Source organism: Podarcis cretensis, assembly GCF_951804945.1.
Source record: "Podarcis cretensis genome assembly, chromosome: 3".
Taxonomy (NCBI): domain Eukaryota; kingdom Metazoa; phylum Chordata; class Lepidosauria; order Squamata; family Lacertidae; genus Podarcis; species Podarcis cretensis.
This window is the reverse complement of record NC_137172.1, coordinates 29,510,395-29,528,624: the sequence shown is the minus strand read 5'-3', so window position 1 is coordinate 29,528,624 and position 18,230 is coordinate 29,510,395. Positions and strand designations below refer to the sequence as shown.

At 41.6% G+C, this 18,230-nt stretch overlaps 2 protein-coding genes across 5 annotated transcripts in view; one reads left to right on the top strand and one right to left on the bottom strand.

Annotated features, from left to right (window-relative positions):
- SPATA17 (spermatogenesis associated 17) overlaps window positions 1-11,325 on the bottom strand; it is a 73,750-nt gene extending 62,425 nt beyond the window's left edge. The window contains 6 exon segments of the mRNA XM_079968934.1: window positions 101-204; window positions 5,330-5,380; window positions 7,378-7,459; window positions 9,496-9,585; window positions 11,193-11,265; window positions 11,268-11,325. Coding sequence (XP_079825060.1) covers window positions 101-204; window positions 5,330-5,380; window positions 7,378-7,459; window positions 9,496-9,585; window positions 11,193-11,265; window positions 11,268-11,310 — 443 coding nt within the window. The 5' untranslated portion in view covers window positions 11,311-11,325.
- A 71-nt stretch (window positions 11,326-11,396) lies between these two features.
- The window catches only part of GPATCH2 (G-patch domain containing 2), a 101,374-nt gene continuing 94,540 nt past the window's right edge, over window positions 11,397-18,230 (top strand). Inside the window, exons 1-2 of one of the 4 annotated variants that reach the window (XM_079968800.1) lie at window positions 11,397-11,760; window positions 16,910-17,626. In XM_079968800.1, the coding sequence (XP_079824926.1) occupies window positions 11,705-11,760; window positions 16,910-17,626 (773 nt within the window). In that variant the 5' untranslated portion in view covers window positions 11,397-11,704. Of the gene's footprint in view, window positions 11,761-13,208; window positions 13,311-15,227; window positions 15,283-16,427; window positions 16,449-16,909; window positions 17,627-18,230 lie in introns of those variants that run through there. The other 3 variants (XM_079968797.1, XM_079968798.1, XM_079968799.1) reach the window with 3 other exon arrangements.

Here is an 18,230-nt window from a genome sequence, read left to right as displayed (position 1 = left end):
TTCTTTCCATGAAGAAATAATTTAATTAGCACCATAAACTATTTAGAAATATATAAAAAAAGAAATTTAAAGTTTCACTACTCAGTATTTTTATCTTTACCTGACCAGCTCATTATTCAAAGCAATAGCTTCCAGGTACTTCTTCAGCGCATAATAATTATGGATATACTTTCGCACGTAATAGCCTCGCCATCTTTTCTGAATCTAGTGGAGAAAAAGCACATATATTTGCTTCAATACTTTTTTTGCAAGAGAGATCACGTTGTCAATTTATATTAAAAATCTAGTTTTATGAGAGATAATATTGCTTTAGCATCAAGCATGCATGTATACATAATTTCAGGTATGAGGAAAAAGTAATATATTGAAATAGTACTTATTGATCAAGGAATGCTAAAGTAAACATGAGCTTACAATGATTGTGCAAGATATTTTGCATATACCAACGAATTTTGAGGCTATTTAGAATGAAATGCATTCACCTGCTTTTCAAAGCAGTACCAAAAGAAATAAGTATTATATTCAAGTCAAAGCAGTTAGCCATGTTTAAGTTAATTACAGAGTATCATGTAAATTAACATCTAGATTCTCTACATTTCAAATTTCACTAAAGCTATTACCTTAAGAATTGGTCTGTATTTTATCACATATAAGGCTATCTGTCTCTGTCTGTTTAGAACTTTAAAGGCTCTTTCCCTACAACTAAGGTATGCTAGGTGGAGATGCTTGGCCACAAAACACGTGATTCTGAATGTCGAGGGAAGTGATTGCTGAGCTATATTCACAAGGAAGGAGGTGCTGCTGTATTATCTCCCGGAGGGTTAAACTTTCCTGCCTGGTGGGATGGGGCAATGCAGGAAAGATAAGCTGTGGCTATTTCAAAAGACAGCTCTGAAGGATCAAACAAAAGATCCATTTCGTCCAGCATACTGTTTCCACAATGGCCAGCCAAGGAGAAGCCCACGAGCAAAACATGAGGGCAACAGACATCTTCCACTCAGTTGCCCAGCATCAGGTATTCAGAGGCACACTGACTCCAATACGGAAGGTAGTACACAGCCATCATGACTCCTAGCCACTGATGGCATATCATTCATAAATTTGTCTAGACTCTTTTATCGCCTGAGGTCTTACGAAGAGTTCCAGAGCCTGTGTACAGCCTTCCCAGAGCCCAGCAAGCAAGGCAGAGGGCTTAAAAACACTTTCCAGGGTGGGAAAACGCTTTGCGGAAAGAGCTTTTAAGTCCTCCACCCTTCTCTTCAGCTCTGGGTTGGCCGTGTGAGGGCTCTGGAGGCTCCCATGAGATCTCAGACAGCCCTGCAAAATCTTGCAATAGCCTCCAAAGCCTGGTAAGAAACTGTCTCTCGCCCGCTTTCTATTTGTTTGTTTGTTTGTTTGTTTGTTTGTTTGTTTATTTGTTGGCAATCCACCTGAAGTAAAATCAGTATATCGTGACTGGCACTCTTAAACATAAACTATACAGAGGGGTGAAAAACTTTGCAGAGCACAGCAATGGGTTTGATGTATCAAAGTGAACTCTGAAGTATTCTAGGAGGTTGTAAAAGTATTCCAGAAGGCTGACTCCAAACTGGATGGTAGGCCAAGAAAGAAGCAGCTGACATTCGTAGTGGTGTCAGATAAGACTTAAAATACACATACAGTGATGGTTCTGAATTGCCTTTAGCTATGCAGAAAACATTTTGAATTATGGTGCTGGAGAAGACTCTTGAGAGTCCCATGAACTGCAAGAAGATCAAACCTCTCCATTCTTAAGGAAATCAGCCCTGAGTGCTCACTGGAAGGACAGATCCTGAAGCTGAGACTCCAATACTTTGGCCACCTCATGAGAAGAGAAGACTCCCTGGAAAAGACCCTGATGTTGGGGAAAGATGGAGGGCACAAGGAGAAGGGGACGACAGAGGATGGAGGTTGGACAGAGGTTGGACAGTGTTGTTGAAGCTACCAGCATGAGTTTGACTAAACTGTGGGAGGCAGTGGAAGACAGAAGTGCCTGGCATGCTCTGGTCCATGGGGTCACAAAGAGTCAGACACGACTAAAGAACTAAACAACATGCAGAAAACAAGCAGATAGCTCTTTATTACACAGCAGTAAAAAAATGAAATATTATTATAAAATCAGGTGATTTTATGCTTTATGTGCCAATCATACTCTGGCTGGACTCCTGCTGTGCTTCACTGGTCCTCCCTTTCAGGTCTAAGTCTTGAACAGGACATAGAGCAGGCCTGAACAAATAGTGATCCACAAAGATGGATGTGTCATCAGAAGTGCTTGACAAACCCTGTTCTGGCAGCCCCAGGCAGGCAGCAAACTCAGGAGGTTAACTGAACTTATTATGGAATGCTATACAGCACAAGACTCGCAAACCACATTTAGCTTTATGGGTCAACTGTTGTTGAAATCTTAAGCGGACAGCATGCATCTTTTGAGACACCTGTGTATGCAACACCCTAAACATTTTTAATCCTTACATCTCATTGGATGTTTTCCAGTACTAGTACTATCCCAAATGGCACACACATTGTCATTAATAGCTTTTCCAGTACAGCCATAGTACAGCTGAAGAGTCCTAGCCATTTTAGTCTCTCCATATGCCAGAACTTTTTTCTGGTGTTTCCCAACATAGTGCAGGACACACAACTACCTACCTGACTTTGCTGAATTGGTTTAAAAATGTAATACTTCCACCACCGTATCTTACAATTCCAAGGTGAATATTTACACACTCCTACAAAAGGCGAGTGTGTATGCCCTTCAAAGTAATTAGCAAGTTTCAATGGTGATTGGTACCAAACAATTATTGTCATTGATCAGTACCAAACAGATAATTTTAAACAAAGTCATTGTGTGCTCAGCAGATTACAGCTTGTTAACGGGCAAGTTCTAAATGACCTCTTAAGCTAGTCAAATCAATGATGCATATTCCTCATTAAGTAACATCAAAATGTAAGTGGTCTTATAAATAATGTTTATTTTAAGCACTAAAACAAATGGCAAAACCTTGATATATCAAAAGCCATCTGCTCACACAAAGATTGTTCCTTTAAAAAACATGGATTACTTTTGTTGTTGAAAATTCACAGCAACCCTTAAATCTTCCAAATGAAAAGGATGAATATATAACAACCCACTATACTATAAGTAAATCTGATTCATGGAAAATTATGCATTATAATAATTGCTTTCTTTGTGCTTTTTCTTGTTCTAAAGGTGAGAGTTTGACAGTAGTGGGTTAGATATAATTAAGGGACAGCTTTAAAGAATGCACAGTGACACAAAAGCCATTACACCAACCAGGTGTTTTGCCTTTCTGCCCGAATCTAATTTTAAAACTGTTTTTCAAAACGGAAGATATGCTGCACTGGTACAATGAAGCCATATCAGGCTACCCAAGGCTTTTATTTTTTATTTTTTTACTTACACACACACACACAGCACTTTTTCCCTCCCCTTTCACCTGAAGGCATTAGCCTATGGGCAAGATTCAGCAATTTAGCAGCATGGGGCTGCATAAGGAAAAGGAAAACACTGATAGGCTGGATACAGCGTACAACTTTTTATTTCCTGTCTTTACACCAGCAGATTAATTTTCAGGTATTATGCTCCAGTTTTATGCCAATATTTATGCCAATGATTTTACAGGGCTTATGGCGATATAAATGCAAGCATCACGACAATTATGGTGGCCGTCCTCTGCTGAACACCAAGCACAATCTCACTTAAATTAAAGAAACATTGCTAAATGCATTAAAATTGGGAGGTTTAAGGGTTGAATCAAGATACGCTGTTATGAAAACGGAAGACTGCCTCCCATTTGTAGAAGTGAGTCAAATGCAGAAGAGGCTTCCATTCAGCAAACGGGATGTTGCCACATCAGGAAGGAGGGAAGGCATTTTCCACAGATCTCCTCTCCCTTCTGCAACCGCCAGTGCCATCTCCCATTCTGTTCCAGAGGGTCTCTCAACTCCCTGAAACATATTTCAACCACGGGGGTATGGGGAATCGGCAAAAATTGCCTAGCCTCTTCTGCAGGTGAGAGCATCCAGTTTGCGGAGTTCCACTCCATGCAACTTTTGATCCAATCCTATGGATTTCAGAGTCTGGAATGTTGAGACCTAGGTATCCCCCACCCCTTAGCTTGACACTAGGCTTCCTACAGAGTATCTATACCGTCACTGATCTAGATTACCCAGAATGTCATCTCAGGTAATCCAGATACATGGTTTCTAAGGGATGGGCAGAAGAAGTCATACTTTGATTTTCATCCTTAGTACTCTGCACAAGTAAGCTGAGGCTGACAGAAGGCGTGCATGTGAAATACAGGAAGAATGTCTGCAAATGAGGGACTGGGTGCATGTGTGTACTTCCACGTGGTCAAGGCCAGTGTGGTTATGGTGTCATACAAGAGAGACATGGGTTCAAATCCAGCCATGACTCTGAACCAGTCATTCTCACTTAATCTAACCTACCTCATAGGACTGTTGTGAAGATAAAGGGGGAATGAAAAGAATCATCTAGACCGCCCTAAGAGGAAAGGTGGAGAAAATGCACTCAATCATAGACTTCAACACAACAATGCAGGGCTGCACATGCACTTCCTCAGAAATAGCACTGGTCGGTATTGGGGGGGGGGGGCTGCACCAGTTATCTGTCCCCACCTCTTGAACAATGATCAGTGTGATATCGAATGATATTATTCAATTTTTTAAAAACAACCACAGATTTTAAAAATCTTGTAAGGGCAATGCACATACACCCAAGCTGCGGGAAGACACTTTGCACAACTGAAAATTATACATGCATCAACCATTACCATGGATGAAAACTGCCTGTGTACATGTTTGATCCTAGCAGAACTAGGGCAGAAATTAAACAGGTTTCACTTCTGGTCTGAGTCACATGATACAGCAAGGTAAGCTGAAGGTAAGCAGGTCTGGGTCTGAGTAGTCTGAATGGAAGGTTACCAGTGAACTCTGTGTAAGCTGCTTTGAGTCCATGATAGAAGAAAATTGGTGGGTGGGTGGGTGTACACATATATAAATGAAGAATATTTTAATAGCTATGACAAAGCGCCCCAACATTTGGAATAGAGAAGAATTCACACATCAATATCTTAAATCAAACAGAAATTTTCAAAAATGCAACTTAGATTACTTGGTGTAACTTTAAATTTGTAACTATGTACCATTTCCTCACTTTACCATCAGCATATCAATCAAGTGTATATTATTCTGGGTTGCTCATTTTATTAAAAGCAAATTCAGAGCACAATTGACTTTTCATTTGTTTAACAAGTGAAGAAATATTTACCCTGACAGCCATTTCATTGTAGAAATTCATCTTCATAATAAAATATGCTGTCTGTGAATCAAGGAGGGGTGGGGGGAAAGATGGCATACATTTCAGTTACACAAAGACAGTACTCCTATTTTTACATATAAAAGATAAGAATCTTTATACATAATACATAATAAGAGTTCTAGGCTTAGAGAGAATAAAATCAAACTTTGTATTGAAGAGATAGGCTTCCTAATACATAATGCAGGCTTAACCAGAAAAATCTATGGTAGTCAAACTAGCAGCTAATGGAGATATATGATCATAAAATGCTCTCCGCTGAGTTTGATAATCAATGGTGCTCTACTGAGAGTAGAATAACAAAGCAGAAATATTCACAAGTGCTGGTGACACGTAGTATTGTATGATTTATTCACTGGGGTTCTTTTAACCAAAACTCACAGAAACATAAAAGGAATTCATATTTCAAGACGTCTGGTTTAATGAAAAATTCAAAGAAATGCTGTCTTCAGTCGAAATCGTTCAAGGATATGGATGCAGTGATGGAGCAAAATTGTGCCTTCCAACCATCTGTACTAAATGTTATGTACTTAGTTGCCTCCTGAGTAATTCTTGGGAATTTTGTTTCATTTAATATTCATTCCAACATCATAAAATCATAAATACAATGATAACATGTTACAGTGAATCCCCTGATATAGAAAACATTTCCTGGTTCCCTTCCAATAAAGGCGAATCCCACTCTGAGTGAAAGAATCCCCTGTTATAGCAAACACTCAGTTGGCAGGATAGGTTATTTTAATGGATACATCACTTTACACTAAGCTTTCACATCTGTTCCGCCCTCTAATTACAAATGCAAAATGAACATAATTCACAACTGCATCATAAAAAGTAAAATAAGTACTTTCAAGGCAGAAGATGTCCTTTATTCAGCATAAGTTGCAGACTTGGAGGGGAGGGGGACTACAAATCAGAGGGAAAAGTGATATGTGGTTTCCTTTTCTCTCACTACTCCCCTCACCCTCCCTGGCAAAGAAGAATTCACCGTAAAAGGGTTTCACTGTAATTAGTGTTATTTGAATTGCCTAGTCTGATCCAAAGCAAATTGTCTGTGGAGAGCAGCAGGACCGGATTATTTATCAACAGTCTGGGCAATTAAGAAACAGTTGGCTGCAATATGTTATTTACAAATGAACACAATGATGCTACTTCATTTTAAAATTCGCTTTCTTCATTACATTAGGCCAGGCATAATTCCTTTCATTTAATTAAAGGAGGTCTTAAAATGCTGGCTTTAATATTATATTACTTCCTTTCTAATATAGCAAAAAAATATCACAGGGAAGGGAGAGCTTTTTAAAAACCAAAAAAACTGAAAATCTGTTGTTTTAAAGCCTTGGAACAGCTTATTAGGTTGCGAGTAGGATTCACTCTCCTTTTGAGAACTCCTGAGTAGGACTATTCTCAATGAGGCTTGCGTTAAGCACCAAATTTAAAAGGCACTGAATGCAAGCTCTGCTTGCAGAGGAACAACTGGAAAGGTGTGTGCGCACCAAGGCTCCCAGTTGTCCCTTCCTAACTGTGGCTTTATCTGCCCCACACTTGATGTCTCAGATGTGGGGCAGGTGGCCAGTTGTGGGGAAATGTCCTTGCAAGTCAAATTAGGCCCCTTGGCAGGCCTAATCTGGCTTGCAAATCAGAGGTTCCCCATGCCAACTTTAGTAGGAGTGCAGCCCCATCTGGTAGAGATAAGGCCAATGAAGCCAAGGATATTCCCTCTCATTGTTCCCTTGAATTCAGATATTTAATACTCTATTCTTTTTTCTAAGAGCAACAGAACCTGTGAGTCTACAACCAGCTTAGAAAAGTTAACAAGACCTGCTGGTAATTTATTTCCCCCTCTTTAATCCTGAAACATTTATACCCGATCAACAGCATGTGAATTTAAAAGCTAGCAAGTACTTGGCACCAAACTGAAGAGATTTCACCTACTTTGTATTTGCGTACAGTCTTATGGAAAGCTTACAATAATTTTTAATTACAAATTTAGTTTTTACCTCCACCATTTCTCTGAATTTTTGTCTTCCTTGATAACCCCGCCACCATTTCTGAATAAAAACCATCATTTTGTTCAGATACCTGAAACAAAATACCTTGGTAAGATTTTTTCCCCCTGGAAATAGTGAAAAGTTGAACCATTTTTTTTAAAATCCAGTGCATGCAGCAGTCTAGCTTGACAATTAAAATTTGGAGACTTTTTATATCAATATGCATCCTAAATTTGAGGTGGCAGCTTAAATCTTGATGCTTTCATCCAATTTTTTTGAATACATGGTATCAATTTGGGATTAAAAGCACTAAAGTCTTGCCTGAATCATGGACCCTTTCCAATGTAACTTCTTATGGAGCCACAAAAGGAATAGGGAAGAGGATGTGAAGCGTTAACAGTTTTAAGTCAGTGTCAGCTTCTGACAAGGATAAGCTGGCAAAAATATAATCATCTCTGGCTGCTTTCCACTTTAGGCTTGTCTGAACTTTGAGCCTTAGAAGAATAGTACCAAATTTCACTAGGCTGGTTTGGACATAACATTGTTGGCTTAATAAACCATAGTTTATCCAAGTGGGAGCAAGCGATGGGCCCACACTCTTCCTCTTCCTTCCTCTCCATCCTTCTTCCACTTGTACACCAGCTTCTGCACCAGATCCCTGTTACATCCAAAACAAAGAACTGCTTGGTCTGTTTTCAGATCTTGGTTAACAGCCACATTAAGCCACAGTTTCCTGTTCCAGACATAATGGTAATCTTTGGTTTGACTGAAGCTGGCATGCAGGAAGAGAACGGGGGGGGGGGGGGGGGAATGGATGACAGTGGAAAGCACCGCCCCAGTGGTTGTTCTTGACTTAATAATTTCTGTCTATAAAGTCAGGAACATTAAGTCTGTACTAGACCATTTCATGTGCTCCTCTGCAAGGTGGAAACATTCAAATAATGAAAAAAATGGTACAGTTCTCTACACATATTCCTCAATCCACAAGCCTGCTGCACAGGGTATAAAAAGGCTTGCAAACCCACATGCTTCTCTACACAAAGCCCCAACTATTAGTGATTGCCAGGTGGTAACCTGGAAAACTTCTTAGCTTTTAAGTCTGCAGCTACATTTAGAGATGGTGGTTTCTACCATCTCTTACGAGCTGTTTCTAACATCTTCACCCAGCCTGCTATAATGAGAAGTATGTCCTCACAACAAACAGGGAGGAGCAGATTAGAGGAAACAAGCAGGCAGGAGAAACTGCAGCTGCCAGATTCAGCAACAGATTTTTAAGTAAAGGGGACATTTCCAGGATGCAGTCTGGTACTACCACGAGCTCCACACTGCATCCCACAGATACAACAGATATGATCACAGAATTGTAGAGTTGGATGGGACTACAAGGGTCAACTAGTCCAACTCCTGCAATGCAGGAATCTTTTGCCCAATGTGAGGCTTGAACTCATGACTCTGAGATTAAGGGTCTCTACCAACTGAACTATATGTGCAGTCTTTTGTTAATTTAGATACTTTGCAAATGTCTAGAGAAGCCAAGTTTAAAAAACTTATCTCTTGAGAGACATCTTGTCAAGTGAATGCCACATGACTGACATTCACAAATAAATGACTAAAGGGATTTAAATTATTTCCTCCAGCTTATTTAGCCTAGCAATTTTAAATAAAATAAACAAGAAAATAAGAAGAAAATTTCAAAATAGCCGAAAGCTATTAATTTTTCTCATTTGAAAAATAAGGGGGTTCCATGTGCAAAGCAAGTTCTTAACTTCAGCGAGACTTGGCAAAGTGGTAAATAACAAACAGATTTAGGTTACAGATAGGTAGCCGTGTTGGTCTGCCATAGTCAAAACAAAATAAAAAAAATCCTTCCAGTAGCACCTTAAAGACCAACTAAGTTAGTTCTTGGTATGAGCTTGGTATGAGCTGTATCTGAAGAAGTGTGCATGCACACGAAAGCTCATACCAAGAACTAACTTAGGTGGTCTTTAAGGCGCTACTGGAAGGAATTTTTTTATACAGATTTAGGGTGTAACCTAAAGTCATTTTGCCAAGAAATAAACACTTATGTTATCAGTTGGGGTGAGTTCCAAGTATGCATGTCTACAATTTGGATGCAGATCAAATTACCGGATATACGCTCGGACTTTGCATCCTCGAAACCAACTCTGAATTTTTACAGCAGCATAATATTCTGTTTTTCTATATTCATCTACGCATCTGAAAACACAAGAAATGGTTTTTCACAATTTGCAATTTGGTCAGCCATACAATTAAGTGACATATAAATAAACAAATGATTCAAGAGCAGAATAAACAAACAATATATTATCTGAGTAAGATCACATTCTTTTATTAAACCTAGTAAAACAATTTTGTCTTATAACTGATAGGAAGTAAATAAAGAGTGGTGTCCAACATCCTTGCAGTCTTTCCTGATGGAGAAATGATTGCTGCATCACAGAAAACAATGTTAGTGTAGCTGTAATTACGGTGTATTATGCTAACTCAAAAACAAAAAAAGCAGAAAAGACAGGAATTGGGGTAGGGTTATTCCCTGAAATCATAAATATTTTTAAAATTACTCTAATGCCAATCATTATTGAATCCATATTGAACAAGATGGGGTGGGTGGGACTGTGCGTGTGTATGTTATGTTAGCCCTGCAAAGTAGCATGGTGCTGCTGTAACTTTTTTTGCTGGGAAAGGAAAGAGTTTGAATAGCATATGACAACCTAGGAAAGTTATCAACCTGGTGGATTGCTTTGGGTTGTGTTTTGTTTTGTTTTTGAGGGAAATGCAGTGGAGTGGTAGACTCTGAAGTTGACTGTGGTAGCAGTGCAATTAATTAAGAGGGAAAGAAAACAGTGTGGGAACAGAGAGTTTCAGTGGTGAGTGGAAAGATGTCTGGATGCCACATCTACAACTCATAATCAACCCAAGGATAGTCCTGGATTACAAGTTTCTGAGATGCCAGGTCTACCTGGGGCTTGTCTATTTATTTTATTTCTTTGAGAGATACCCATGCCTCTTGATATCCTGGGTAGGGGGAACATTTTATTTATTTGTTTGTTTTTTAAACATTTATATCCCACTTTTCTCCCATCATTGAAATCAAGGCACAACATAGATGTGGTTCCAAGGAAGTCGCTCACTGGAGGCACTGACCAGCCCTAGACCTGCTTAGTTTTGCCAGGATGGCCACTTGTTACCTTCAAACCATAACTTGGCATCTTTGTAGGACCAGGAAGTCTCACAAGCAAAGGGAAGCACTGTAAGAGTATTCCACTAGCGTAGTGGCATGAGCCCCCTTAACTGGACTTAACCATCCAGGGGTCCTTTACCTTCACCTTTTTTACCATGCTAGTTTGGATAGCCAGGTGCAATGTGGATAGGTCTCTCACACCTTTAACAATAGGGAGAGATTTCAACAAGCCTGAGCTGCCCCTCCCAAAATCTTGGAAGCAGTTGCTAAAGGTGCAGCAGCAAACCAAACCCCTCACTTTTCTTTTGCCCACCCCATGCCCCTGCTCCCCCTCCCAGAAATGAACTGGGGGGGGGGGCAAGGTCTCCCCTTTCGATTTTTTTTTTGCACAATCCACTGGTTCACCTGTGAATTTTATGCTACTGGGAGCAGAGGAAGAGAGGGAAAGAGCAGCTTCTGCTGCTGCTGCTCCGAGGTCAAAACAAAAGAAGAAATTATCTCTCCCCCCCTTCCCCCCCCCCCCCGCAGCAAACCTGGGAACTTTCCGGGGGGGGAGGGAGTGGCTGCTCCGTGGGCAGGCTGGGGAGTGCGGCGCGAGCGTGAGGGCGAGAGGAAGCTTTACCTGTTCCTAGAGTAATACTCCCCCTTGAAGAGCGGCAGCCTCTCTTGCAGCCTGGCCAGAGTGGCCATCTTCCCCCCTCCCAGCCAGCTCCCATTGATGGTGTACAAGGAGTCGGCATGGCAACCGGGACGTACCACCCGAGACAGAGCGGGGGGTGGGGGTGGGGGAAAGGGACCAGAGGGAAGGCGCGTTAAGCCTGACGGCGGGGAGGGCGTAGAGGAAGGCAGGACGAAGCGGGTCGAGTGGTGGTCGCGGCGAGGACGAAGACGCCCCGCTGCTGCTGCTGCCGCCGCCGCTCCTACAGCTGCTGCTGCTTCGGCGACCCCCACCAAGGGAGGAATGGTCGGGCCCGGTTTCCTCCCAGCGCCGCGGCTGCTTCCGGGATTCCATCATGGGGGACTGAGGAAGCGCAGCAGCCCCAGAGCTGGCCCGGTGGACGGCCACCTTCCCCCGAGTCTCTGCGAAGCGGCACCCGCCTCCCCAGGGAGCGGCCGACGGCGGGCGCCGGGTACATGTTCCGGGGGGCTGAGCCCAACCCGAGCAGACCTCCGGCCGCCCGGAAGAGCTGGTGAGGGGCAGGGCTGGGGCAGGAGGAAGGGGTGGAGGAAGGAGGTGGAGGGTGAGGCCTGGCTCCAGGGTGGGGGCGGCTTGTGGGCGGGGGGCAGGCGGCCCTGTCAGCTGAACGGGGGTGGCGGACTGGGGGGCTGCTCCGCTCCGCTGCTGGGCTTTGAGCAGCATCTCCGCGTTCAGAAACAGGCAGGTGAAGAAGCTGCAGCATGGACGCCCCCGTAGTGACCTGCTGGCTGCAGGGGGGGTCGCTGAAGGTTAGCAACCCCTGGCTGTGAAACGTGTGCTAACGGGGTGCAGGGTTTGGATTGGAAAAGAAATGGAGCGGCTCCCAAACTTTCCTCCCCACGAACCACTTGAACATTGCTGAGGGTCTGGATGGAGGACCTAATGCACACACAACACACACACGGTTTCCTACTTGCTGTAATAATTGTTAATGCCTTGTGCTGGGCGCTATATGATTTTTAATTGTGTTATTATTGCTTCCTTTATGGCTTGTGTGTTGCATTTTGTTTCAGGACACAGTAGAATTCAGACTGAAATAAATAAATTGGCATATGACAATGGCAAATGCAATTGAAGAACTCTAAAGAGGCAATAAAATCAAATCAGTATGTTTAACGCAATGGATGTGCCATCTCCAGTCTTCAACAGCAAAGCCACAGGCCCACAACGTGGGCTATCCAGATGAAGCTCGCAGATCGCTGGTGGTCTGCAGGCTACAGTTGGGAAAGTGATGCTCTAGCACACAGTCTCCATAAAGTGCAATGGTAGTGAGAATAAGGAGGCAAGCCATCTAGAGCAGACTGGGGTATTGACGCTTTGGCTATCAAGAAGATATTAATGGAGCTACAGAGTGACTTTTTCTTTTTCCTATATAGCTGAGTTGGCCAGAATGTTGTCCACAACTGGGATGATGATTCCCAGGATGATACTTGTAAAGATGTAACTTCTGAGAACTGCACTGCGAACTGAGAATTACTGCTTTTGTATTAATTTCCTGAAGGGTACAAAAATAAAGTTTAAAAAGTAGTATGAAGTAATAATATATACACAATCACTATAAAAACAAGAAATTCATGTCATATTTGTCAATAGCTGAGAATGCTTGTAAGCCACTGAAAGAAAGCTTGCTTTCATGTAGTCCATGGTAAATAGAACCAAGGAGTGAGAGCTTATGGCCTAGTATTGTGGAGGCAGAAATATGCAAAAGGGTGGAGGGAGGGAAGCAGCAGGTACAGTATATGGAGCCAACAATGACAGTATGATGTTTACATGAAGAAGCACTTGCTTCTGGAATGAAGTGGCTAATAAATATTGGCCATTTCCATATGCCAATTTAACCTTAGCCCCCTCCCATCTAAACAGCTAATATGAAAATGAATGGACATTTGTACCTGTTGGAAGAGGATAAAGCCACCTCCATCCTCTAGCAAGCTGTCTCTCACATCAGTGATATAGGAAATAATAGTGCTTCCTTTTCTCATGGCTATAAGGGTTGAGGGCACAGATGTTAAGGACAGGGACACATTTTAAACAGCTTAAATGGTGAGTAATAATAATAATAATAATAATTTATTATTTGTACCCCGCCCATCTGGCTGGGTTTCCCCAGCCACTCTGGGCGGCTTCCAACAAAGATGAAAAGTACACTAAAATGTCACATATTAAAAACTTCCCTGAACAGGGCTGCCTTCAGATGTCTTCTGAATGTCAGGTAGTTGTTTATCGCTTTGACATCTGATGGGAGGGCGTTCCACAGGGCGGGCGCCACTACCGAGAAGGCCCTCTGCCTGGTTCCCTGTAACTTGGCCTCTCGCAGTGAGGGAACCGCCAGAAGGCCCTCGGAGCTGGACCTCAGTGTCTGGGCAGAACGTCCTCAGTGTCTGGGCACATAGTTAACTATGGAACTTTCTCGCACAGGAGGAGGTATTCACTACCAATTTGAAGTTTTAAAATAGGAAGCAATAGAGGACAAAGCTATCAATGGCTACTAGCCACAATGGAAATGTTTTACCTCCACTGTCAGAGGTATCATGCCACAGGCACTTGCCAATAAAGAAGAGAGAGCTTTCTGTTTGGCTCTCAATAAACATACAAGCAACATCACTTGATGACTAAGAATGCCCATGCACACATTTTGAAAGTAAAGTCCATTTGACCAAAGTGAGATTGGCTTCTCATTGTTATGATCAAGTTGTGTAAACATGCACAGGATTGAAAAATCTCTGGCTGTTATTTGCCCTGGATTGCCAGTCTTCAGTTCTATGCACAGTAACCCCACCAGATTCAGGAAGATATAAGCGTACGTACTGTATTGGCCTGAATATAAGCTGACTCGAATATAAGCCACACCTTTAAAATTGGAGGAGAAAAAAAGAAAAAATACCTGAATATAAGCCGTTCCATTCCTCTTCTCTTGGCTGCATAGGGGGGAGGGACACACTGCATTGCCAGCGGCCTTTCCCCTTCCAGCTCTCTCCCTTCTTGGCCTGGGGGGAGAGGATGGGGACTACGCATGGGGCAGGCGCCCGCTTTGCTGTGCTCCTGTTTGCCCCGCGCTTCTGGCTGCATACTGTAAGGTCGCAAATATAAGCCACACTTAAACTTTTCACATTCGGAATTTGGGGGGAAAGTGAGGCTTTTATTCAGGCCAATACGGTAACTGGGTTTAAGATTACAACCTTAAACAGCGTTACAGTGTGATTGCTTCAAACTATATTGCTTCTAGTAGTGCGTAGAGAGGTCAACATTTAGTAAACTTTATTGTTATAGCTGAATGTAAAGGTCACTGCAGGCAAACTACAATTTCTTTAGCTTAATGTCTTCTTTGAGACAAGAAGTAGATTTTATCACTAGCTGAGGGGCGTTCCTGTAATTGTCTTCGCTATGCGATGTAAAACACTGAATGTGAGATATTAAATGCTTGAGAGAAGTTCAGTAGGTACAACTCATACTATCATAAGACTTAAATATTTGTTTTGCTAATATTACAAGTTGCAATTTTTGAATGCTGCTTGCATGGGTTTAATTTTCTGTTTAAATATATCATAATTTCTGAAATAAGATGAATAGATACCTACTTAAGGTGGCTTAGTAGGAAAATACAGTAGAGATTAACTTGCTTTGTTCTACATTTTAGGAAAAGAGCAAGTAAAGGAACTGAAAACTTAGTCTCTGGTGAATGTTTACAAGTGTCTTCATAACTACTTTCAGTAACAGTTTCTTCAAATATCACCCTCCTTTGCAAATCTGCATCCTTATGATGTTTTTCTTTTGACTGCACAATGGTAGTGTGGTATAAGTTTCTCCTTCTTGAACAGAGGGTGAAGGCAATCTACCGTAAGTGGTTCCTGTACCTACAATAAAATGTTTTCAGGGGGGCACCTTAAAAGACTTTCTTCAGAGATAGACTGGAAAGAACAATATGGGATGGAATAATTTGCTTCTTGTCCTATCTTTAAGATCCATGTGCCTCACTTTAAAATAAAATGCTGCCATTACATTCAGATTCTTGGAGGTATATACAGTGGTACCTCGGGTTAAGTACTTAATTCGTTCCAAGGGCCGTTCTTAACTTGAAACTGTTCTTAACCTGAAGCACCACTTTAGCTAATGGGGCCTCCTGCTGCCGCCGCACCGCCGGAGCACGATTTCTGTTCTCATCCTGAAGCAAAGTTCTTAACCCAAGGTACTATTTCTGGGTTAGCGGAGTCTGTAACCTGAAGCGTATGTAACCCGAGGTACCACTGTATTAGAACTAATGAATAAGGCTATACTTCAATATAGCATTCCCTGTATTGCATTCCCTGAAAATATTTTTCAATTTTCAATTCATACAGATTTTCCATCATAGACAACTTAATTCAGTATGCTGATATTTCTAAATTGTAACCCAACCATACTGCTCTTCAGTTTTTCTTGGTTACACCACTCAGATACTGAGCAGTAATTCTGCGAAACATTAGACTATTGGCTTAGATGTTAGCTACTGTTTCTTGATGCCAAAAAAGCTTTTCCTCAATTGGGCAACTTGTGCAGCAGACAGTATCCTGAATCTCTTCCCACCTCACTTACTAAAGTTTCTATGGGGGTTGAAATGCTGGTAATTTGTCCAGTCCTCAAATTTTAGGTTGCTTTTGCAGGTTCATTGTGAATAAATATTGTGCTAATTCATGTTGCCTGATTTCTCCCTCTTTCAATTCTCCCCTTGTGTGAGTAGGACAAACAAACCAGTTGAAGCCACCATTGAGATTGGCTTCTTGTGCTTTCTGAACCTGGGATCCTGATTTGTTGCTCCCTATTATACCAGTTCCTGCCAACCTAGCAGTTCGAAAGCACGTCAGAGTGCAAGTAGATAAATAGGTACCGCTCCAGCGGGAAGGTAAACGGTGTTTCCGTGCGCTGTTCTGGTTTTGCAAACTAGGATCCTGGCTTCCAACATCATGGGAAGTCAAGCTTCATTGTGGGTAACCAGGTTGTTTCTTATTCACACCAGGGAAGGAGCCAAGAAGGTGTCATTAGGATGTGCACATGAGCTTTGTTTTCATAACAAACCACAATAATGCAGTCATTGAAAAAGTGGGAAAATCAGCATAGCTTTGATTTCCAAGCTCTTTAGGTCAAAATAGGTGCAGCTGTCTCCTTCCAGATGTGTCACTTCAGAATTTCACAGTCATTCTCATAGTGAGTCATGAAGTAGAAAGTTTTCCTCCTTAGATTCCAATTAGTCAGTAAGCAAATGTAATCAATATATTGGCAGTATAGGTGGCACTTATGTGTGCTTGTTTAAATTATTGTACCTGCATACCACAGTCAGTGAGCCCACGTTGAAGGAAAACTAGAATAAGGATATTCCCTTTATTTAGAACAGCACACACAGGACTTAAAAATCCTGTTTCATGGATCAACTGCATGGGAAATGGCAGCAATTACAGACAGAAATTAAATGTTTAACTGACCCTAGGCACTAGGACGGGTGAAATGAAAGATGGCACAACAAGATAATTTCCACATCTTGGTTTTGGATCCTGTTTCTCTATAAGTTTGATAAGTGGCACTTGAATGTGAAATGAAAGCTATGCCTTTTAGGTGGTAGTGGTTCTAGTAGAAGAGCTTTCTTCAATTAATTTGAATTGTTTTTTCAGGCAGTTCAGCAAGACTATGGAAGAACTAGTTCATGATCTGGTCTCGGCACTGGAGGAGAGTTCGGAGCAAGCAAGAGGAGGCTTCGCGGATACGGGAGACCATTCTCGCAGTGTCTCTTGTCTTCTAAAACGCCAGGCCCGAAAGCGAAGGGGGAGGAAAAGACGTTCATTTAACACCCATCACCCCTGGGAGACAGGCCACTGTTTAAGTGAAGGCTCTGATTCCAGCCTTGAGGAACCAAACAAGGATTATAGAGAAAACCATGCCAATAACAAGAAAGACCATAGCGACTCTGATGACCAGTTGTTACTTGCAAAACGCAGGCCGACGTCAAATTTAAATAACCTCAGGGGCAAAAGGCCTCTATGGCATGAACCTGATTTAGCAGTTGACAATCTAGGAAATAGGACTCTGCGTAGGAGGCGAAAGGTGAAACGAATGGCAGTGGATCTACCTTCAGAAATAACAAACACGCTGACCTTACCGCAGCAGCAGGATAACATTAAGGATCAGGAAATGGACAATGACAACAGATCTTGCCAACATCAAGAACTAACCAAGAGCAAAGTTAAAAAAAGGAAACTAGCAGCAAGTCGGCAAGGACCAGACATTTTGGATGAAGGAGTGGTCATTGAGAATGATGAAATCAACCAGACAAGCAAGGATAAGATGGAATACGAGGAGCAAAAGGGCTCAGATGAAAACATGAGTGACAGGTTACTTTTAACATTTCATTCAATTGAAAGTTTTTTATTTTCAATTTGGCATTTGATACATGTTTATCGCTTAGTATTTTTTCTGTGTTTCATGATGAAAACATAATGTAGCATACTACGAAAGTGTGTACAGTTTAAAATAGTTTCAAGACTTCCTGCTACTGTACTATATTAGAGCTCTTATTGTCAGAATTCTAATTATGGAATAGTTTTACTGTCTTCCAAGTGTTTTTATTCATACCACCATATGCATAACTGTTGCATTTCATCTAAATATATATGGGTGCTCTGAAGGTCAAGGGCAGTGCAGACTCATAAGTAAATCAGAGTTCAGGGACAGTTGCTCTCAAACAAGTGTGTGCATAGGGTTGCTAGCCTTACTAACTTCAGTCATTATGATATTTTTTTTACTGTGTTTCATGAGTTGTGAACACTCATATTTTCAGTAGTTAGAATGAGCAAATAATAATTACAGGAAAAATATGCAAATTTAGATAAGTAATGTACATTGTAAAAATTGTACACGGGTAAAAAATCATTTTTTCCTTTTGCAGAACACTTTTTTGCACAATTTTGATTTTGTTAGTTTTAAACACAACGTCAA